At 49.0% G+C, this 22,616-nt stretch overlaps 4 protein-coding genes across 12 annotated transcripts in view; 1 reads left to right on the forward strand and 3 right to left on the reverse strand.

Moving 5' to 3' along the window:
• The first annotated feature begins 390 nt into the window (after window positions 1-390).
• pphln1 (periphilin 1) overlaps window positions 391-22,616 on the forward strand; it is a 51,615-nt gene continuing 29,389 nt past the window's right edge. The window contains exons 1-11 of one of the 8 annotated variants that reach the window (XM_086022054.1): window positions 391-1,165; window positions 1,269-1,328; window positions 2,869-2,951; window positions 14,958-15,108; window positions 19,651-19,704; window positions 19,863-19,933; window positions 20,029-20,220; window positions 20,305-20,369; window positions 20,994-21,104; window positions 21,431-21,582; window positions 22,177-22,232. In XM_086022054.1, coding sequence (XP_085878180.1) covers window positions 2,937-2,951; window positions 14,958-15,108; window positions 19,651-19,704; window positions 19,863-19,933; window positions 20,029-20,220; window positions 20,305-20,369; window positions 20,994-21,104; window positions 21,431-21,582; window positions 22,177-22,232 — 867 coding nt within the window. In that variant the 5' untranslated portion in view covers window positions 391-1,165; window positions 1,269-1,328; window positions 2,869-2,936. The other 7 variants (XM_086022048.1, XM_086022047.1, XM_086022049.1 and 4 more) reach the window with 7 other exon arrangements.
• Window positions 6,135-9,184, reverse strand: gxylt1b (glucoside xylosyltransferase 1b). Of its 2 annotated transcripts, none has more exons than XM_086022055.1 (7): window positions 8,917-9,184; window positions 8,228-8,429; window positions 8,022-8,153; window positions 7,694-7,945; window positions 7,441-7,564; window positions 7,111-7,283; window positions 6,135-6,758 (listed from the first exon to the last, which is right to left on the reverse strand). In XM_086022055.1, the coding sequence occupies exons 1-7, from the start codon at window positions 9,117-9,119 to the stop codon at window positions 6,597-6,599; spliced, it is 1,248 nt and encodes a 415-aa protein (XP_085878181.1). In that variant the 5' UTR covers window positions 9,120-9,184; the 3' UTR covers window positions 6,135-6,596. The 2 variants fall into 2 exon arrangements, with proteins under 2 accessions (XP_085878181.1, XP_085878182.1); XM_086022056.1 differs by having other exon boundaries at window positions 6,135-6,781.
• Window positions 9,716-16,777, reverse strand: yaf2 (YY1 associated factor 2). The gene is made up of 4 exons (XM_086022060.1): window positions 16,557-16,777; window positions 16,059-16,184; window positions 11,757-11,912; window positions 9,716-11,658 (listed from the first exon to the last, which is right to left on the reverse strand). Exons 1-4 carry the CDS (start codon window positions 16,580-16,582, stop codon window positions 11,391-11,393), a joined length of 576 nt encoding a protein of 191 aa, XP_085878186.1. The 5' UTR covers window positions 16,583-16,777; the 3' UTR covers window positions 9,716-11,390.
• Window positions 17,097-19,198, reverse strand: zcrb1 (zinc finger CCHC-type and RNA binding motif 1). Its single transcript, XM_086022059.1, has 8 exons — window positions 19,009-19,198; window positions 18,802-18,902; window positions 18,666-18,694; window positions 18,453-18,564; window positions 18,270-18,377; window positions 18,071-18,180; window positions 17,911-17,995; window positions 17,097-17,836 (listed from the first exon to the last, which is right to left on the reverse strand). Exons 2-8 carry the CDS (start codon window positions 18,883-18,885, stop codon window positions 17,687-17,689), a joined length of 678 nt encoding a protein of 225 aa, XP_085878185.1. The 5' UTR covers window positions 18,886-18,902; window positions 19,009-19,198; the 3' UTR covers window positions 17,097-17,686.

The following is a 22,616-nucleotide window of genomic DNA, read 5'->3' on the forward strand; positions in this document are numbered from 1 at the left end:
GTCGGCGCTTCAGGTGAGGAGAGGCGTCACGCGGCGGCGAACGACTGTCAAGTATCATCCTCGTCTGATTCCCTCACGTCTCTCCCGCTCGTGCGCGCTCTCACAGGCAGCCTCTTGCCAATATCAGACGCGCGATGGTGCCGCAAAGGCAGCTTATTGCGAGGAAACGCGTGAATATTTCATGGCGACACCATCAAACCGAATCGCAGATTAGCATCCTTCGCAATTACCCCAGGTGATACTTGGGGGGGCTCGGCGGAGAGGGGCCTGCTGCGTTCCTGCACATCCACCTTGTAAAAACTGCACTTTTCTTGCAGCAGAGTAATCAAGCAAATCTCTCCGGAGGGGGCTGTGGCGGAGTGGGGGGGGGGGACGATGCATCAAAGTGCCTCATTTGCCCGCTTCCCCGTTTCTTGGAGATAACAAGCTAACTAAATTACACTAGCGGCTTATCTGCGGGTAACCAGGACAACCGTTGGGCTCTGTTCATGGCACCGACCCAAGAGGAGGAAGCCTGCTGCAAAGAGGATGTGGCTTCTTCCGTGCGAGCCGAGAAAGTGGACTGGCCATTGAAAGGCCCATTGTCCCATATTCGTCCATAATTAAGATCGACAGAGGCATGACCGGACAGAAAACCGCAAAGCAACTGCAATGGTGCGTGCAATTGAAGCTTTCCTTTGTTGTTTTTAAAGACTGTCTTAAAGAACGTTTTGGACACAATTAATCATGATATTTTGTTCATAATAATCATAAAATAAAAAAGATTTATGATTAGAGGATTCGGGTTGCATTGTTTAAAAGCTTATGTGAAGAAGAGACAGGGCAACAGAGGTCTTCAGTTGAAGATATCACCTGTCAATATTAGGACTAAAATGATTTTTACTGTACTTAACACATGTAATACTTCTAATATATTAAAGTGTGTATTCAAATTAGCTGTAGGCAACTGGCGGCCCGCGGGCCACAATCGGAGTGGCCCTCGATTCATTTTTGAAATTTTAAACGTGACTGTTGGCGCGCCGTTGAAAGACGTAATACCGGTATTAACCACAAGACGGCAGACATCGCTCGTAAGCGCCTTCAATGGCGAGGCTGTGCATCAGAGAAGAAGAGCGTGTTATGCCGGCCGACCGGCCGGCGGCCTCCAAAAGAACACAAACACGAGGTTTGTTTTTTCGTCGTCACAGCGTTGACAGTTCGTTTGGAGTGCACGAAGAGTTTGTACATTTGCGTCCTCTAAAAACGTGGATTTATGCATCGTTTCATAGTGTTCCAGTGGCTTAATTGGACAAGCGACTAATGCGCTGGAGGGGACCAACTTTGCACAGGTGAGTGAGCCTTCCATCCTTCCAGTTTGGAGATTTTGAACGTGGGACAAACGAAACATTTTAGTGAGTTGATCATGGTGAAAACAGGCACAAGTTCTTGCACGTCATGTTGGTTTGCGGTTCCGCAATTTTGTCCCATCTTTGAATGGGAGTTTTTAAGCAAGAGAGCCCTTTGCACAGGTTGGGAAAAAAAAAAATCACAGTAAGTGCTCATTTTTTTTGTAGTTGTGATCTTCCATCTCCCATATGCATTAGAATTTAGATTTATTTGTAACCCGAAACGTTTGGAAACCATTCCAGCCACCCATGAATGTATACTTATCTATGTCAAATATGAGCGTTGATTCAATAAAGATGATGAAATTAACGCATGCAGCGCATCACTCACAAATATTTTCACAGGATGTCGGTTGACAAGGCGCAGGGTCCGATCATGAAAATGGACGCTGCAAAACTGACAAAAAGCCAGCTAATTGTGATTCACGGCTCCAGATATCAATCAGATAAAGTGATTAAGCTTTTGCTTGCCCACGTCTTCAAACCCGGCCTCCCATCCTACTCGTCCTCCTCCGAGGCGCCGTCATATTAATCTTCCTTTGTTTTGGAGCCGGGTCGTTCCCGCGGGAGCTTTTTCTTGACGCAATTACGCCATGTAATTATTCCTCGACAGGGCTGTAAATCCAAACAATCTATGCATGCGTCCACTGTCTTGGGCGCGATGAAAGAAAGAAACGCACGACAACGCGCTGACTGGGAATGCGTCGCTTTGTTTGAATACAGAATTCGTAGCAGCAACCTTTAGTACTCTCCGTTTTAGTTGCACGCATTATCAAAATAAAAGATGCAATAATAGTGATTGTGCAAAAAAAAAAAGAGCGGTAAATGTATTGATTCAGCTTCTTTATTGGAGTCGTATACGCTCTGAAATGTTCTTAAGGGGAAAAGTAAAAAGGTCACAAGGGTCAGTTTGAGTCATTTGCAGCAATGGAAAAAAAACTTGGGGAGGAACAGCAAAAAAAAACAAACCCTCAAATAGCCGCTAAACTTGAAGTTTAGAGACGGAAAGTGGGTCATTAGACATTGAAAACGTGTCAAGAAAGATGACAAGGCGGCGTAAAAAGATACCAGACAATTAACGAGAGCTTCAATCAGCGGCGATGACAATGTAAAGCTTTCATCGGCATTGGCTAATAAAACGTGAATAGTAGCCGCCGTGACAGATGAGATACGGCGCTCGCCAACGCAGAAGGAGATTCAAGGCCCCGCCGAATCGATCGCCGAATGCGCCGCTTTGCAAACGCTACAAAGCGCTTGCTTTTATTGGTGCCTGTAAAAGAGCCGCGGCAATTTTCTTGAGCAAGCACAATTGGCTCCCGTTCGAGTCGGCGCATTTGAATGAAAGCATAAATCGAATAGTCTCTCCGCGGCGGAGCGGAGTCGTGGACGTTTCCATGCTTTTGATATTTCGATATACGACTTGTATCACGCAGAGAAATCTCAAAGAGTTACATGTTGTCTCTCTGGTTCGCCTCCCTTCCAGGCGCTGGATTTGAAAACGTCCTCTGCCGTCGCCTCGCCAGCCAGTCGCTTGAGCCAAAGCCACAAACAATGAAAGTCCAAACTGTGAGTTTGATTCTTTTCCACTTGCCCAATTAATCTTCCTTTGAAGCACAATGAAAACGAACAACAACATAAAAAAAAACCACATCGATTTGAATTAACTGCCTCTTTTGTTTTTTTTTTTCCTGCATCCATCGCAATTACAATGCAGTGAAATGTTGCGCAACACAACCACTTGAACAGCCTTTCTAAAGTGATGTTTCCGAAATAAGTGTCCCTCCAAGAAAACAAAAGAGGACTTAAAGTGTGATATTTAAAAGTGTCCATTAACATGATGGTTTCAGTCCGCTCGCTTGGTGCTAACTTCAAATGAAAACTCAAATTGTGTGTTTTTCTCTGCTTGACTGGCTCCCAAAGTGTTCCGCTGTCGACTTTTGTCTTTCCTGGCGACCGCCGCTCTTCTCCCCGGACGGCACAAGATCCATCTTTTCGGGCCAGATAATCACGCGTTTCCCCCCCCCCCAGTTATATCCTTACCCTCGTTAGGAGACCTCGTTAGTCGGCCTGCTCTCGACTCTGCTGGTGATTGATCGCTCCCCCCCAAAAAAAAAAAAAAAAAAAAGGGGAAAAAAAAACCATCGGCCTCATATCCTCTCACCGGAACATCGCGGCTTGATAAACAGGACTGATAAGCTCTCTGAATGCATTTGATTACGCTGAGGTGCTGAGGTTAGCCCTCGCATTTAATCACTGACGTCATGTCCAAAGCGAGAGACAAATCATATTTGATACTCCTGCTTTTTTTTTTTTTTTTTTTTTTTTAATATGGATAATGAAACTGTAGTTTGATTGATTTATAGTCTGACGGCGAGCTTCCGGCCACTTGAAGCCGTCCATCACGCGGCATAACAACAAGTTAAAGGCTTTAATGAACACAGTAGATCCTTATCGTCATGGGAACGGATCGCAGGTGTTTTCCACCTTTTCGGGGCTCGGACGATTACCGTGCGAAACGCGCGCGGACACGCACGTGTACGGCAGGCTCCCCGTCAATTTGTAGCTGGCGTTTCATCTTGTCTTTGCGGATTTCCCAAGGCTTACATACGTGTGCGCTCGAGCAGATCAATAAAATGGACCCGGGGTGTAAATTGACACCTGAGGGAGCCTCCGCAAACGCTCAGGCTGTCATTTGCAGAGAGGTGTGGGGGGTGGGGGGGTGGGGGGGGGGGCGCTTTTATTTCAAAACAGTGCCATATTTCCTCCAGTGACGCTCGACCACTTTCGCTTCATTGCTTTGTTCAAAATAACACAATTTGGGGTCAAAAATGGACCAATCCACAAATTGGGTCAATTTGACCCACCTCCTTGCGTGCGTTGTTTTGTCCATTTTGGGAAAATGAAAGCTGGGTCAAATTGACCCAAGTAGGGGATCGGTCCCTTTTTGGCATTGAGACTTTCTACCCGCGCTCCCTTTTTGCCACTGTCACACCAGCCGCTCGGTTAAGTTGACACTTTCTTCTCAACCGAGCCGCTTGCGTTCGCTTAAACTGCGGCTGAAACACAAACTGGGCGGACATGCGATACAGCCCCCCCCCCCACCCCCCCGGCCCCGCCCCCGCCCTCACTAAGACAATTGCCTGTAACTTGCCTCCAGCCAGGCAACGGAGTCAGATTTGCTTGTGGAGGATTCCAATAAATATAATACCCAAAGTCTGCATTTGGCTGAGCAACCAGAAAATTCCTTCGAGCTGGCTGGCTAAAAGCCCCAAAAAAAAAAAAAAAAAAAAAAGTGGCCAGAAATGCTCGCTCTTGGCGCCGTGTGGCATTTGCAGTCTGACAAGCGGGCAGAGCTCATCACAAGCTGTGAAGTAAATAAAGCAATCTGGGCAGGCTCGGTGTGACCCGGCCCAGCAAAGATGTCACATTGCATCTCAGCGGACATCAAACGTGCACGCATTTCAATAAGGGGAGGGGGGGGGGGTTGCAACGTGACACGGGTCGCCATGATGTATAGACCCTATTACAACATGTAAATGCCCCCCTGCTGTGCAGCACGCGCAAATGTGCAAAAATACAGCTGAAAACGTGTCTCCGTTTTTAGTTTTTATTTTCCCCCCTAAAATGAGGCCCTTTTGTAAAAATATCGAAGATGAAATCATCGCATCCCGAGGTTGTTTTCTTTTGATGAAACCGTTTTGCGAGTGCGGCATCCAAAAGAAAGCGAACATAAGATGTCCTCATCGGCTATGGCAGACCTTGTCTTCTTTTCTTTTTTTTTTTTTCTTCACCCCCATCAAAACACACTCGATCGGGCCTTTCACCATCCTTCCCAAGTGCACTCAATTCGAAAAAAATGGTCGACCTCACCTTGAGGTACTTCACGTTGTCTCTCGGTTTTCTCTCCTTTTTTCTGTACTCTCCTGGAAAAGAACCCCCCCCCCCCCAATTTGTGTTTTTACGACCATATAAAACCTAGTTTGACAAAACGCGGCCAGGGTGGGTGATATTGAATTTTACGAGGCGCTGCTCAGTTGAAGCCGAGCTCCGTCTCCCTGCGACATGTTGCACCCGGGCACGGGGTCAAGAGAGGTCATTGATAAGCTCTCATTTGGATACATAGTGATGAATGACACCTATTTGTGATGCCATTTTTCAAGGCGCCCGGGGAACCAAATCATCCCCCCCAAGTCAATGTTGTCCGGTTTGGCAGCTATCGGTCCATCGCTTCTACTTTATGAGCACCTCCGAGCTCACAGCGAAGCGCCTCGGCGGCGCTGCTTTTCGATTATTGACGAGCGCATCGATCTGTTGCACAAGCACGGCATCCGTCTCCATTAGGGAAAGTCCAACTGTCGTCCGCGCTCGAGGAAGCGGCCGCCGCTGGTGAAACATGTTTCACTTCTGACTTTGCGCGCAAGTCAAGAATGCTACCTTGTTAGCATTTAGCCGACACGTGACCAATTACGATCCCGGCGGCTTGAACAGATGCGTTCGAATGACTTTGCAAGGCGTTCGAATGGCATTTCCGACTCATTCGAACGATTTTTAGGCACGTTCAAAAAGTGGCGAGTCTACATTGGCAGTTCCGCGCGTCTGTCGTTCTCTACCCGATGACATCATTGATCACTTTTGATGTTATGACTTTTTTTTTAAAGCTACTCTAAAGAGCAACTTTTTATCTTGACATACAATCTTTGTTCTAGTTTAGGTTTTTAATTTATGTCAGGATTAGTTTTACTAATCATATGAAACAGAAGTGATCTTTATTTTATTTTTTTTTTTTACCACAAGGTCCAAGGTTTGTTATAAGATCACTATTTCAGCCCTTAATACATTCAATGGCGTTGTCACAAAAATGTAATACTTTGGTTTGAGGAGTTTCGGCACATATCCAACAAAAAATAAGTCACGTGGTCACAAATTCACAGTTGAAAAAACCACGCGCACACACCGTACAAAAGTATAAAAACACACCCACACTTGAGCGGAGTGACGTCATAAAAAATACGTACGAGGTTCAGTCTCTGATACAGTTTGATCAATTCTCCAATATGGAAAGCGAAGGGCTTTTCTCTTCCGAGGTTTTTGCGGTTTCGCGGGGGGTGTAACAACAGAAGAGAAGTTCAAGTTCACAAAAACAACAACCACTCTGAAATGGGCTCGCGGGGTGCGCCCTCGCACAGGTCCCGTGCCGCCTCGTCGGCCGCGTCAGCGCGCGCGCGCCCCCTTCCTGTTCAAGGCGGCCAGGCCGTGCGCCAGCGCCTTGGTGAAGAGCGTGTGGGATTTCCCGCAGTAGGTGTGCGTGGTCTTCAGCAGCCGCTTCTCCAGCGGGGCCAGCAGGGACGACACTGGGTCGGCGCCAAACGAGTACTAGGAGCAAATGGATCGTCAGGCTAGATCAGAGGAAATCAAAGAGGAATTACCGCCCTTTTTTCTTTTTTTTTTTTATAATACAACTGAGGTGACTTTTGCACATGTAATTGTCTCCCCATCCACCGTTCCCCTGAACGGCGGTTAATAGTAAGGCGATGGGTTTTGCTCTGACGGCATCATTAATGTAAATGCCAGCCCGGTCGTCAATATTATGACACTGCTGGTAAACAGGCCATAAACGTCCTCGCGGGAGGGAAACGAGCGTTCCCATCGCTCCCTCGGCGCGTCAAATTCAGTTTTGCCGAATGACAAGCGAACGCGAAGGCAAACGACCGCCGCTCAAAGTCACCTCTCGTATGGCCTCGTAGACCGATCTGAAGGCGGGCTGCTTGTGGTCGTGGTACACGCCCCGGTTTCCGTGCAGGATGTAGATCCCCTTGTCCTCGGCGGAGGCGCAGTTGCTGCCGTAGATGCAGTGGTCCGGGCGGTAATTCCACTGGCACGGAAACTCCAGCAGGAGCTCTGGACCGGCGCAGAAATGCAAGTTTGCAAAACAGCTCAAAGGATTGAATCAAGGCCCGCTTTGACGCGGGTGAAAGCGCAATGTGGTTGGAGCGCTCTCTAGTGGCCATTTGGGCCAAGTACAACCCCGCACGGCTCACCGCGACTTGCTACTCACCAGGGTTGTAGTGGAAAATGATATTTAAAAGATCCTGGTCGCCCCACGTTATGTTCAGTTTGTATTTTTGCAGCAGCGGCATCAGCAGCTCCTCCCACCTGAGCCCCGCGGAGGTCATATCATTCTGTCAGCGCAAAATTGCATCTTTAATACCGGGACTTCATTCTCAACCAGTGCACCGAGGACACCTTGCGGCCATCGGTTGTATTACGACGACAACAACAACTCCACAGCAACCACGCCGTCCCCTCACCTTAAAAAACACGCGCCTCATCCTTGTGAGGTTCATGAGCATGACCCCCGAGTTGATGCCTGTCGTGCCGTAAAAAGGGTGCCGGGCGAAGCGACTGTACCAAGCGATGCGGGGTTCCTCGTGCTCAGGGGCCATGGCGGCCAGCTGCGCCGAATCGAAGCCAGACAGAAAATCCCACAGACGGTCGACGGGCTGGAGGAAGAGGATGTCCGAATCCACGTAGACTAAAGATTCAACGTCCTTCAGGATAAGCTGCCCACAAAAAAAGGAATGAGCCCCAAAATAGTGCCATCCCTCAAAGCTGCGGCCGGCGGCGTTTGTCACTCACAGGTAGGAAGAGCCTCTGGGAGGCGCAGGGCTTGAAGAGTTTCTTCCACTCTGCTGCATTCTCACTGGGGAAGCGGATGGGGTGGACGGTGTAGTTGAACCTGGAGCGTACAAAAGCGGGCCAGGATTCCAGCTGGAGCAGAGGAAACCAAATTATGGGATGGTGGATGCTGCTTGGTTGTGATCATTTTCCAAAGGATGACTCACGGCTTCCGTGAACCTGGCGTGCAGCGGGTCTTCGGCAAAGATGTGCAGCTGGAGGCACTTGATGCTAAAAAGCACCGCCGACTTCAACATGGTGACGGTCTCCTCCAGCCTCTCGCCGCAGGCCACCACAGCCAAGTGCATGCGGGGGGGAGGTGGGCTCTGGTCGCCCACCTCCAGCTGGCCCCGCTGGCGCATGATGTACCTGAGTGGCATTACACAAAAGCTTTTCTTTTTTTTTTAAGTCGAGATGCGAGTAAACTTTTGGCATACGATTATTTTTCGCACCGGTTCCGAATCTGCCCTCGTTTTTTCTCTAGCACATCGGGTTCCTGTAGTAATTTAATGAGCAAAAGGTGGAATTTTTTTCTGAAGCGCCGCAGCTATAAATGACAACGCATAGTAAAATCTGTATTGCTCCTAAGGAAATGATTAGGGCGTCATAATAATTTGTCCCCCCAAAAAGGCGAAAAAACGTAAGTTTGTCCAACTTTCGTGACGTACCTGAACGCCGCGTCCCCCAAGTCGCGCGCATGCCCAAGTCTCGCGTGAATCCCGTTTATGACCCCGAGCGTGACGTCACAAGCCAGCGAGCGCTCCATTCCATTACGATTTCTAAACATCTTTCGGCACAAATGTCGGGCCAATGCACTTGTAGTCATCTAATCGACCGCGCGTGTAGTCTTACTGACCTGTTGTGCCGGCGTGAGCTTTGTGGCTCCATTTTGTCAGGGTCCTCTTGCCAGGATCCCGCGACCCTTGGGGGGACGGAAATCCTCTTCGCCCCGTTCCCCCCGACCGACACATCCGCATCAAAAAGTGCACTATAAACGTACAATCCCGAAAACACCGCAAACACCGTGCACATCAACAGTGCACGAATGTAATGCCGCATTATGAAGTTTGAGCACGGAACTCGGGGCTAAAGTCGTCATGACACATAACAACGCGAATATCTGAGAAGCGGACAGCAATGCGCTGGCCTTTCCGGTTCGATTTAAGAAAATAAGCATTTATTTCAGTTAGATACTGCCGTGCAGTTAGAAAGTTGAACGCTCAGCAGTGTTTTTCAAACATTACGTAGTGACTGTCCGTTGCGGGTGGTGGACTGTACCCCAAAATGTATCGAATGCAAATACTTTTGCCACTGTAGTTTAATACTTTTATTTTTAGGGTACAAGTGTTTCCGGGCGCGGCCTTTATTCGTTGTCTCGTCTTTATGAAGGTCCCCCAACACATTCAAGAGGTCAAGCTCCGAAATGGGGGAAGGGTGGCTGTGGGATTCCTCCCCCTCAGTCAACTTTCATTTGATTTCACCTCTGAGCAGAACCATTCGTGGCCGCGGCTGTCTTTTGATCGGGGTTGAACCAGCATCCCGCATGTTCAATTAATTGCGATCGCAAGTGGAGGGGAAATGAGGTTATTGACATTGAAAATATCCGCTTATGAACCGGTGCAATTCATAACCGCAACCTCACTATGTATTCTGTATTCAGAGGGGGAAGTGCTTTATTATAATAAGCGGTAATTACTGGGACGATTCGCCAGGTGGTGCTAAAGGGCGAAAACAAATGTATAGTACAGACAGCAACGTGCTGTCTTTGTTTGGCATGTACTAAAGGCAGTTTAATAGAAGAACTCCAAAGTGAAACGGCATATAATAGTTTTTCTGTTTGCATTTCGTTACTCTATTACAGACGTAATAAACACACATTTCATAACAACTGAGCAAAGCAAAATGAAATGCATCAACGAATTAAAGAAAAAAAAAAAAAAAAAAAGGACGTCATTTCCATTGTTGCCACAACCAAGTAACACATTTCTAAGCAGTTCTCACGGGCCCACGCACATAGTCCCAGCTAGTGCTGCGAACCTTACCACTAAGTAATACGAACAGAGCTTGTCCCACATTATAACACATTTTATCATGCTGTGACAGTCCTTTTGAATCACTGCTTAAAATGAGGGGGGGGGAAAACATGGCAATAACACTGATATGACACATACAGCCACATCAAAACATGGTAGTACAATATTTTGTAAATATCCATTCATCTGTGTTCAATCTAAAGGTTTGTAGAAGTAATTGTGTAGTCGTTAATAACGAATCATTGCGCGGCAGGGAGTTTAGTGCAGCTAAATCTCCCCCGGTTCGGCTACGTGAAAATGACGGAGTAGAAACAGTTTGTCCCACTGTGAGCTATCGCCCGGCCCGCAAATCAATGTCCAGAAGTCTTCACGTGTTGCTCGGCGCCTTATCCACAATGAGGTCCGCAGAAACGCCGTCTTGGCTCGCCGCGCCGATTTTACTCCAAAGAAAAACAACGTCCGGTTTGACTAGCCAAAACGTTCCTTTCTCGACCGGCGTGTAATCCGTCTTACCGTGTCTGAAACCTGATTTGACATGTGCCGGGATGTGCGGGAATTTGTATTTCGTCGCGTGGGCGTCAACCCTGAGTTACTTCCAAGTCGGCTTGTTTGAACCCCACTGAGATGCCGCAACTGAATTCACTCCTAAAAATACAATTTAAGTCCAACGAAGCCCAATTTGCCCAATTCGCTTCAAGTCTCCACCACTCGCACACAATAACAAGAACAAAAGACACTGGTATGACCCTTAAGAATGTACTAAACCTTTCCTAAATTTGGTCTTTAATCCCCAAAACCGGCCAGCAAACGAGCAGAGCCCCAGTCCGAAAACATCTTCCGAAGATTCTACAGCAGAAGTTCATAAGAAGTACAAGTTTTTCGGAGTATCGGGTTTGAGGTTGCAGGGTGCGACGGGCGGCCACTGTAAGCCCCCCCAAAAAATAGCTCGCGCACCCCTGGAGCACTTCACGCTGTCCAAAGCTTGTCCGAGCATGTCGCCGCAGTCCTGACAAAAAAAAAAAAAAAAAAAAAAAAAAAAAGGCTGTTCACGGATCGGAGCTGTCTGTGAGGAAGCGTTGCATCGTGCGTGGCGATTCCGTCAAGTGCAGCAAAATTGTCCAAAATGAAAAGCTTCCCGTTGGCGGACAGCGTCATGCGGGAAGCCCCCGAAATCACGGCGGTGGGCGATTTCCCCTCCGATCCGATGGGTCTGCGCCTGGAAAAAGGCTTGGAGTTCCCGCCGGGAAGCCATTCTCCGCCGGCCGGGTCGGGGTGGTGACGGAAGGAAAGGACGGGCTCAGTGGGACTCCCCGTTTAGCGAGCCGCCCTCCCCGCGAGGCGAGGAGGAGCGCGAGAGCCCCTTCTCGGTGGTTTCCGAGCTGGAGCCGTTCTGGCTGTGGTGGTCGGCGGCGGAGGACGCGGCGCTGGAGGACGACGACGACGACGCCGCCGAGGCGGACGAGGGCCTGGCCTTCTCCTTAAAGTCTGTGATGATGACTGTCAGGTCGCCCACCGTCACCTCCAGGTGCTGGGCGCTGCTGCGGTCAATGTTTTTTAACCTGGGCCTGAAAAAAAAAAAAAAAAAAAAGCACAAGGTGTCGTTCAATCCTGCGAACAACACCGGTATAATAACTTTCCCTTCACCTGGCGTAAGCTGGCTCACCTCATCTTTTTGTGACTGTTCTTCTTGAGCGCCGGCTCCTTGTCGCTCTTCTCCCGCTCCACGCGCTCCTTCTTCTCCTTCTTGGGCTGCGAGGGTAACACGAACTGCTGAGTGGCCTGCTGCTGCGAGACGAGCTGGGAGACTGGGCGTGGCTTCCTGCCGGGTCGGGGCGCGGGGCGACGACAGGGGCGGTCGGGGAGGAAAAGAGACGTGCGGCGGATTAATGAGAGGGAAAATCATAGCGAGCACATCACACAATCAAGAGCCAATAACGGCTGCCGGGGTTGAATCGAAAGCGTTCTTCAAAGTGGCAGTTGGGTGACACTTGGTGCGTGTCGAATGAAGAACCAGCCATTGCGAAGCCATCATACAATGCTAGCCCGGGCTAGCTTAGCCTTCACACCTTCACCGGACACCTCATTAGGCACAATCCAATGCCAGAAACGTCTGCCTCGACAAATGCAGCCAAGCAGATTTGCAAATTTGTCCGATTTGCAAGTAAGCCTAAACGATTTTCAAAAAACAAAACAATCGCCGTTCCAAGAACTGTCCGGACGCTCGGCGAAGCTCCCCGGCCAGCCGGCCGATCCGCGGCAGTTGGTGGTGCTGACATGGAGTGATGCTCGAGTGCGACGTAAACGCCTCCGTAACCGCGAAGGAGAGAAGACGCAGCCGTCCTCCGATACATCCGTCTCGTCAGCGCCGCGCCGCGGAACCGCTGACACCTTTTCAATAAAGGCGCCGCCCCCTCCCCCGCTCCAAAATGCCGAGGCAATTTGCCGCTCTCCTTGACAAACCTGATCCTCCTCCCGAAGCGACAAAGCTCGTTTTGTGGGCCCGCCACGAGTGCTTACAAAACTCACATTGTCTTTCCCGCCCCGGGGCCCGACGGCGCCGGCTCGCCGACTCCTCGGCGGGCCACGAGCGCTTCCATTGGATTGAACTCAAAGATGCTTGGCCGGACTGAAATACGCCAAACGCGCTGCGCTGCGTTCGACCCGCCTAATTAGATTGTTTTGCTATGAAACAGAATCTGGCCCGTTTTGCTCGTTCAATAACCGGGAGGTGAAAGAGGAGACGGCCAATCTAATTTTAGCACGCCGCGTCTAAACAAAGGGGCGTCTGTTCCCCCCCCCCCCCCCATCAAACGGCGACGATCGTTGCACTTAGGCTTTGGAATCGTGGGGGCAGTGAGTCCATTGATTTCACCGTATGGACGCAAAAAACAAAACAACCACCTCAATAGTGATACAAAAACACTTCCCCAACTCCTCACCAAATTCTTCCCAAACTGGGGGGAAGTCGCCGCACGAACTGTGACGTGCTCTGCATAAGTGAACGTTAAGAAATTCAATTCTATATTCGTGGCTGGCGGAAATCGGGCACGGCACGGCACGGAGGGAGGGCTGCGCCGCGGAGGGAGTGGTCTCAGCCAACTTCATGACCAAAATGGCTACTTTGCTCCCCCGTACACGCGGCGACGGGAATTCCGACTAGCACAGCAGGAACGCACGGTTTTTCGAGGTATTGTTTAAGTGATATTGTTTTAATATATTACTTGAATAAGGCAGATTTTGTGACTTGATTCGACCCGCTTTGAGTGCCACGTGTGACTTGTGTACTGTCGCACCCCGCAAAGGCGGAGCGTTCCAGAGCGTGGTCTCGTTGTGTGCTCAAACAACAACAACCCGCATGACATTCATCTCAGCTCGGTGACGATTGTTGCGAAATAGCCGATTTGATGCTCCGTCGCGCATTCCCCGCTCGGGTGTGGGCGTCGGTGTGTCGGGGGCCCGCTGGTGCGCTTTCTAACAGCAGGTAGTGCGGCTCGCTCCCGGGAGCTCATCCAACCCGATGATTAATGTCGCTTCCCGCCTCGACATGCTAGCATTGTGCGGGGGGGGGGGGGGGACACAGATGGCCCGTCGCCTCCCGTGCTTTATGACACCTTTTAGACAGCCCGCTAGCCACACCGCCACATTCTCCCCTCCCGACGCCCGCTCAGAGCTGAATGTCATGCGTCAGTGTCAGCGCCGTAATTACAGGCTTATCACGTGGCCGTCATCTTGAGCCGCGGCGCGCTTCCTCGTCGCCGCGCGTCGGCTATTTGTATGCGGCGCGGGCACGGAAAGCCGCAAGCCGAAGGGCGCCATCGGGGGGAAGGCGGCGGAGCAAACGCGCCCTCGCTCGGCTCCAGGAAGTCTCGCCGGGCGCTAGCTAGCAAACGCACCTCCGCGGGTTACGCGGCGAACTCCGCCAGCCGCATTTGCGTTGGCTACGATGCGCTGCCACGTATCCACCCACGTCGGGCTCCAATTCCGATCAATCGTCGTCTATTCGCCGATTCGGCGTGCCGTTACGCACCAAACCATGAGGATGATGATTATTATCATTTTCCAGGGAGCCCCAGCTACAGTGGATATCAAAAGTCTACACACCCCTGTTCAGGTTTTTGTCATGTAAAACAGACCCGAGAAATAATTTCCCCCCAAATTTTTTACAATTCATGTGACTTTTTTTAACCTTTACATTCTGGGGGTAAAAAAAAAAAAGAGAGAAAGTTAGCAAGGAACAACGGAGATAACGCGCATGTCCTCTTATAACGATCCCACTTAAACTCATTTTTTTGTAACGGTTGGTATCGATCTGAGAAGCAGTTGGAGTGGGTTTGCCACGCTCGTTTTCATATTTCCACCTCTGCCACACTTCATCTTGCATTTGTATGCCGCGTGTTGTTTGCCCTTTAGCGCCGCGCCGGGCAAGCCGCTTGTCTGTTTTGCGCGCTCGTTAACAGCGGCGACCACCTGTGCCACCATCTTTGCCGCAGTGTTGGCAAGCCGAGGCGCCAACGTTCCAGCGGACGGCTATGATTTAGTGGCGACCCCCTTTAACTTCCGAGCGCTGTCCACGAGAGCGTGCGTTTGTCCTCTGCTAGTCAGGTCTGTGCCTGTGCCTGTGTGTGTGTGTGTGCGCGTGCGCTTGTATTCGTCACGTCTTGGGGACACAGATCGCTTTCCACTATCACTCGTGGGAACCTCCTGCGGTGCAGGGTCCGAAAATCAGGTCCCATTCGGAAAAAACGCTCGTCGACCAACAGACGTTCATGGGGAGCGCTGAGGTGTGACCGGAAGGCAAGGCCGGTTGATCATTCAAAAGGCAAGCCGACAAAACCGGGCACGCCGGGTACGTGTGTGTTACAAGCGTGAGGGAAAGGACGGCTGTGGAAAGACTTCTGCCGACTCTGCGACGACCGCGGCCAACGACCATGCGCCCACATCGAAACGCGCTCAGCATAAAGCGCCGTTCCAGCTGTTATCCACGAAAGAGAGCCCATGCGGTCCCCTCGACGCGGGTAAACCAGAATGTGTGTGTGTGTGTGTGTGTGTGTGCGCGCGGCCAAGTGCGAAATGCGCGTGTTGAGTGCAACTGCGCGTGAGAGTGTGTCTGACGACAGCAGGCTGATTAAGCTGTTGCATAGTAATAAGCTATGGCTGGCTGTCTGGCAGCTGCGGTCACAACCTCGTTCGAAGCGAGCCCTCACGCACACACGCATATTTGGATGTTGCGCTAAAGTTGCGTTTCCTCCCGCTCGGCCCTTTCTTGTGTATTCATCCTGTTACAGAGTGTCCGGCGGGAATAACACTCATTTCCTGGATCGATAAATACCGGCGATGTATCGTGACAGGCAGAACAATGACATTCTTATCCACCAGAGGGTACATAAAACGAAACTTGACAGATCTGATCGGCAGATATGTTGCACGCGTGATCATTTGTGATGTCATCATTTGCCGACCGATCAACGGCATCATAGATCGAATTTGCAAAATAAGACACGACAGCAAACACAAGCGATCTGCCGTCATTAGCAATCTAAGATTTCTCAGCATATGCAATCATTCCCCCCCCCCCCCCCCCCCCCCGTTTTCCCCCTCTTGAATGTTGATCGGCATTTGGGGGAGAATTTTTAGGATTTCGTTGTTATTGTTTTCCAAATGTGAAATCTGTGTCGTGGCTCGGAAAAAAGGTTGGGAACCACCGATTACAGGCCATGACATCAACGCAATCCGATTGGACGCTGTCACCTTCCAGCGATGCCGTGACGTCACTGGCGAAAAAGTGCCGATATTTGGCGTACCATAAGTGTTCAAAAAGTAAAAACACTCGCAGCCAGGGCGAGATGTACCGTTTGTTCCCGGAGTGACGTTATTACGCGCCGTCGTCAACGAGAGTCGTAAATAACACGCAGAAAGCGGGGCAATGCAGATTTGGGACACCGTAGCGGAATGTGCAAGGTCTTACCTTGTTGATGTCCCTTTCCTGACATCACACATCATGCACTTAAAAGCCTCCGCCGTGTTCTTGTACGTGCACACGCTGCAGTCCCAAAACCCCTCGTCGGAGGAGGGCTTCGGTTGACGCTTCGGCCTTGAAAACAAACACAGACAAATAAGCGAGGGAAGCCGCAGCATGCGTACGAGAGCGGGTGGCCCCGATGCACCGAGCGACTGCTATCGATGGCACACATCTGGCTCGAGGATTACAGAAGGAAATCGTGCGAACGCGCGCCGTGATCCCAACGCCGTAATGAGGCTCGAGCAGCCGCGCGCGCGCGGGCGCGCGCCCGCACAAACGCAAGCACACGCACGCGAAAAAGGGGGGAAGAAGAAACCATGGAGAAAAGGCTTCTTTTTCTTCCACCCCCTCCTCCCCCTCGACCCCCCCGCGCGCTCGCCACTGTCTGCCCCCACCACACGGCTTCATTGAGGTCGCCTAGGCCGCTCGAGCCGCCGTCGTTACCTTGTGGGACTCCTCTTGTCGCCCATGCCAGACCAGGGTGTCTCTGGAACGGGTTGCCGAGACGAGCACAAGCCTGTTTTTCCTCTCTCTCTCTCTCTCTCTCCCTCGCTCGCTCTCTCTCTCTCTCTCTCTCTCTTTCTCTCCCTCGCCCCGATTCTTTTGAGAAGAAGCGATGCGCCCGTTGCCGCTTCGGCTTCCAGCTGTCGTGGAAACTCCGCTTGGGAGCCAGTCACGTGACCCGCCTCGGCCAATGGCAGGCGGCGTTGCTTCCGGAGCCTGACATGACATTCCTCACGATGGCTCCACAGCGCCGTCATTTGCCCTCGATGTTCACATCCAGGACGCCGAGCGCTTTCTGGCCTTTGTTTGGTCACTGTTGAGTGATCGGTTTGACACACGCTCGACAAAACGGAAAGACGCACGAAAACATTCTTTTCAATCAGCTGTCTCCAGGAGGTGCGGTATGATGTTCTATTTTCAAGCGATGCTAAGTGCTCTCCACAGTTTACTCCACACAGAATAACATACGTAGAAAAGATGTCCTCATTCTTAATCGTATTTATTTCATCATAATCAACCCATTACATTGGTCAACAGCAAATTTATCTATATTTATTTTAAAAAATGTTTTCCAGCTAGATTTTGGTTTGACCTATAAAAGCTTGCGCAATAAGGACTCGACCGTACAATTCGAATCGTATCTCAATATATTTTAAATGAAAACCGATTCTCCACTTCAAACCAGTTTTGTTTTTTTTGTTTTTTTGGGGGGGGGCGTTTGTTTTTTTTTATGACTTTTGTGGTGATGTAAAGTGTATTATGGACATGGGAAACAGTCTACAGTTGCATCACTAATTAAATGGCAGGGATGCAGACGTATAACGGGCCTCGAAGAAAAAGGACCAACAAATGAGAAGAAGACAAAAAAAAAAATGTATTTACAACAAATTCAACTTATGTACAATTTATGCACGGCCAAAGTCATCTGGGATGGGCTCTCGCTCGCCCACGACCGTAATGAGGACGAGCGCCATAGAAAATGGATGGATGGATAAAGCCAAATATTCCTGATGGCTTCCAATTTTAAAAGAAAAATATGAAAAAACTGTAAAGCAACAAAGAAGTCCACGTTAGTCACTAAGCTCTTCCTCATCACTAAAGTAAGCGCTCTTTTTGATCCGTAGTTTCCTGGAGTCTGCAGATGTCGACGGATGATCGCTGTTGTCCTGGGACACAACTGCATTTTTTCTTTGCTTCTCCTCTTCGTCAATACGCGCTTGCTGTAAGGATACAGGAGAAACAAGTCGTTTATTCATTTTACTCCTCTGGCTATAGGAGTCATTCTGCTCTTTACCTGAAAAGCTATGGCTTGACTAAGACTATCGAGTGCTGGGTCCTCCCCTTCTTCCTCACTTTCCAGTTCTTCTTCTTCTTCTTCACTATGAAGTCAATAAAAGGCCAAAGGCATTTCAGGAAGATGCATTCTATTCAACAGCAAATGTCATGTTACTTACACATGTTCGAGTTGCTGAGCTTTTTTCTTCTTTTTCTTTTCCTTCTTCTTTGGTGGCTCTCGCTCTCCCAGCATATTTTTGGGGCAAGCGTAGCTCATATGTCCTGTATCCTGGTTTACAGTATTTCAGCACGACATCAAATGGCTGTAAAATGCTCCAAATACACACTACGAACAAAAACCACCACAACTGTACTGACCCCACATTCGTAACACCTGCTCTTGTCCGTGTAGTTGCGCCTCCTGATGAACTCAGTCGCTCGCCCGTTGTCGATTGCAATACTGGCTTTTACAGTTCTGCCGAACAACTGGAAGGCAAGTACATATCTAACTCCCATGCAATCATAATAATAATAAAAGCCATTTCAGCGGTTGTCCCCCACCTGCTTGTTGTTCACTGCTCTTGCACAGTTATGAGCTGATTCTCTGTCCAGGAATAGAACGAATGCCACTCCTTTGCTTTTGTGGGTGTCTTTGTCTTTCACAATTGTTACCCTGAGAAATAAGGCAGCCATTACCGTACCATCACAGGGTTTTTATGTTGAAGAAAGTGAAAGGATTTCAAAAGGTACGATAAAGACTAATGGTATACTCACTTGATCACTTTTCCATACTTGGTAAACAGCTGAAATTGTTACAAGCCTTTTGTTATTTGTATCTTTTTTGCAAATGACAGATTTAACGTATTTCCATATCGATTCAGTGTGGAAAACCTGACAGATGCTAAATTACCTTGTGGAGGTCGTTGTTGGTTAGAGAGAATGGCAGGTTGGACACATATACAGTGCTTTTGCTCGGCGCTAAGCCCCCGCTCATGTTGAATTCAAACGAAGCTTGAAGAGAGAAATGCACAAATTATAATGATAGTGACGTGCAATCAGTTAGCCAGGCACGCTATATATAAGACAAAGAGCAGCTCTCGAAGTCAAAACCACTTACCAAACACAGTTAACTTATATTTTTAAAAAAAGACAAACTCAAATACGGCTATGTTGTCCTAAAATCTTGCATTTCCAGCATTTGTGTTTGTGGAGAACGAAGAAACACTGCTTCCATGTCGCTGACCGATGACGTCAATTCTCCTGTCCAATAAAATACGCGCTACTCGAATGGTAGCATTCTGGACAGGCTAACGTGAGTGAAATTTTTCGCTAGGTAGGCCGGTTTAGTACTTTAATGTCGCCCAGTCTCCGGGGCATGCCAATATGTGGTTAAAGTTCACTTTCTTGGGCGGTAACAATATGCAAGTGTAAATAAAAAGATGCGCGTTTCGACATCGTTCGTGCAGGCTGCCGTTAGCTAATTAGCAATGCTAGTACGAGTCTGCCTAAACGCGCTTGAAACGATGAAACGCGCCTTGTTTTTGTTTCTTTTTTTTCGCGATTTGATGGCACGCTGCTGCTCAGCTGCTGTTGTGGAATCACTTTAGTTGGTACAGTCACGTTTGGGTCGAGGCTTTCCGACCTACATTCGTTTGGCCGCAACGAGACATTGTTTTATACTGTGCTGCATTTGAATGGCTAATACCCGCTGGGCTTCCCACATGTGTTGGGTAAACGTTGCTTTTTAAACTTTCCTCAGGTTTTATTGAAAGACGTGACCCTAAAGAAACCCGGAGAGCCCCTGGATCAGAGAGTGAGTTGATGATTGCCCTTGGTCATTTAAGAAACGCATACAGCACATGTATTCCTTTGTTGCATTGATTTTTTTTTTCTCTCTCTGAGATGTTGGGTGACGTTACATGCTGACAAATTGGGAGTAATCTGTTTTTTGTTTCATTTTTTGGGACACAGTGACTTACAGGAGGGAGAGGAGTGTACGAGAGGTGTACGAAGAGCGCTTTATGGTTGACAGGCCGGGGAGAGTACGTTTCTACCCGATGATCACTTCTATAAGCTCACGCCAATTTCTAAAATTGTTGTCAGGCCTCACCTCTTTAATATGCACCTTGCTTTACAGGGCCAGTACTCTCGAGGAGGGGAGAGGCGAGGCCACTTTGGCAGGCCTGATGGTTATGAATATGAAGGAGGACCTCGCTTTTTCCCAAATGGAGGAGGCCCACGTAGTTACCATGGAGAAGATCAGCGGGGCTACCACGGGGATGGTGGGCATTTCCCCTCAGAACGCAGAGGTGGTCCCCCATCAAGAAGGGTGAAAGCATAGATACCGCACGAATCATATTGGATGCAAATGTGATCGTGAAAAGCCTGATTATTGCCTTTTCTGTCTCTCTAGCAGGAGGATTATCCTTACAGAGGGCCCAGGGAGGAGGCACACACAGGACGGCCTATGGAATATAAGTAAATGCTCACTACACATTACAGTTAACATTGCAGTCTATGCACGCAGCGCATTTGGTGCGAGGTGTCAGGTAAACACGTAGTGACAACAAATAACCGCATCAAACTCGCCAGAGTTTGACCAAAAGTCACCAAGAATGGTGTATTAGCTTTCCAATTGCTAGCTATCCAAGTAATGGCGATTTGATCAAAGGATCCATATCTGTCTTCATGAACTGCGTGTATTATGACTTGCAAACTCTCATTTTGAAACTCTCAATAGAACACTTAAAAAAAAAACAAAAAAACAATAGCAGCAGCTGTAGCACAGTGCAGATTTAAAAATCTGCGTACAGAATAGAATGGAAAGTCTTTATTGTCGTTGTTTAGTACAACGAAATGGGGGTAATGAAAACAAAGATTGAAGATCTAATGAAAAGCATTTCCTGCTGGCAGTATCTTGCTGTGTCGCCGTGCATATGGTCCATGTCCATTCCTATTTAATCATATTTGACATATTTTTTAAGCTACGCTTTACCTCAAAGCGCCACCTTGAGCCGTTTGCCCAAGTGATAGTGTGAGACTATTTTGGTCGAAATGCAATATTTGGAGTACTAATATTTGTCGTTTCACTTCTGCCCTCAGCAACCGTGCACCACCGCCGCCTCGGAACCAAGCCATGTACCCGGCGCCCCGATCGCTGCCAGAAAGTGGGGCTGACACGCTCGTGCAAGCCATCCTCAACCTGGACCGAGGGTAGGAATAAAACCCCAAAAAAACCCTTTCGCCCCTTTGTCGGATATATTTTTGTGGCCCGGCGTAATATCTGTGCACGTGTGGAAACAAAAGGGCTTATTCATGCTTTTCGTAGGTTATTATAGATCACGAAAAGTAATATTGATTTGCGGATGATTGTTTTTCCAATATTTTTTTTGTACGTCCCGACATTAACCTGGAAACGGATGACATCATTTGACTCTTGAGTCAATAAATGTCGGGGCAGCATGCCGATGCTAGATGGCAGTGTTGGACCATGACGGCGTGATCATAACGCCCTTGCTTTGCCGCTTCTGCCGTCTCAGGGAGGAAAGGCAGGAGTACCGGAGAAAGGCGCCGCCGTTCCCGCCCCCCAAGGACCGCTCCCCGCACAGCCGCTCGGGTTCGAGCGTGAGCAGCAGGAGCTACTCGCCGGATCGCAGCAAAAGCCTTCCCTTCCCCTCACAACAAGGCAAGAGTATGTCAGATTGAGCACCTCTGGGGGGGGGGGGGGGGGTGCTCTTTCCTCACATGCAAATGCTCATTTGCATGCAATGACGTCACAAGCTTGTTCAGCCCAACGGACGCCCTGGCAATGCGGGCTTGCTTTCCTGCTGCTTTTTTCACGTGCCCGCTTGCTGACATCTTCGACGTGCACTTCCTTTAATGGCAAATGATTGAGCATTCAAATTTTCGGGAAGCGCCAGGGCAGCTTAAGATCGTGTTGTCATTCATAAAGCTACGGAGATTGGAAATACCTCAAATGTGAAAGCCTCCGCAAGATGCTCATTGATGTTCTTCACCTTTTTGTTGCTCGGCAATTTCAAAAGGCCGCGGAGTGCAGGGGAGTGAAGTCCACGTTTGATTGGAAAAAAAAAAAATGAAAAAACCTTTTTCCAGGGTTTGACAAACGGCTTCCCGATTGTCACTGTCTGGATCCTGCAACTTAACGTGATCTTTTTGTCATCCTCCAACATTCTAGTTGTTCTTTCTCCATATGTCCTCGTTTGAATCGTATTTCTTTTTTTTTTGCTTCCTCAACCTTTGCCTTGTCTTGTCATTTCTCCCTCAGAAAAGATCCCGGGTCTGTCAAGAGAAGGCTCCCCCAGCAGCGCCACCTCCAACAAGGTGAGCGCTCAGCGATCAAAACAAGACTGACAGAAAACTGCATCTGGACCCTTTTAAATTCGCTCTTCAACTATTTTAATGGCTTTGGAAGTGGCCCGCTGCTTTTGTTTACGCACCGTGTAAGCAGACTTCAGTCACGTGGACTTAAAATCACGACTGTGTAGGAAGGCTCAAGTGCCACTATGAGTCCAACTGTTTTTTTTTTTTTTTTTTTTTTTTTTTTTACAGCATTGCTGCTCTTGACTGCTGTGTATATTGAGCAAAGCAGCTTCGTAACGAATCGTTTTGCTGATGCCCTCCATCGTTGCAGCTGCAGGTTAAATCGAGTCAGATGTGACGGCGGCCACCCAGAAGCGAAACGGCTCGGCGCATAATTTTATCCGA

This window comes from Filicampus tigris, chromosome 22 (assembly GCF_054856515.1).
Source record: "Filicampus tigris isolate MCC_2025a chromosome 22, RoL_Ftig_1.0, whole genome shotgun sequence".
NCBI classification, from domain to species: domain Eukaryota; kingdom Metazoa; phylum Chordata; class Actinopteri; order Syngnathiformes; family Syngnathidae; genus Filicampus; species Filicampus tigris.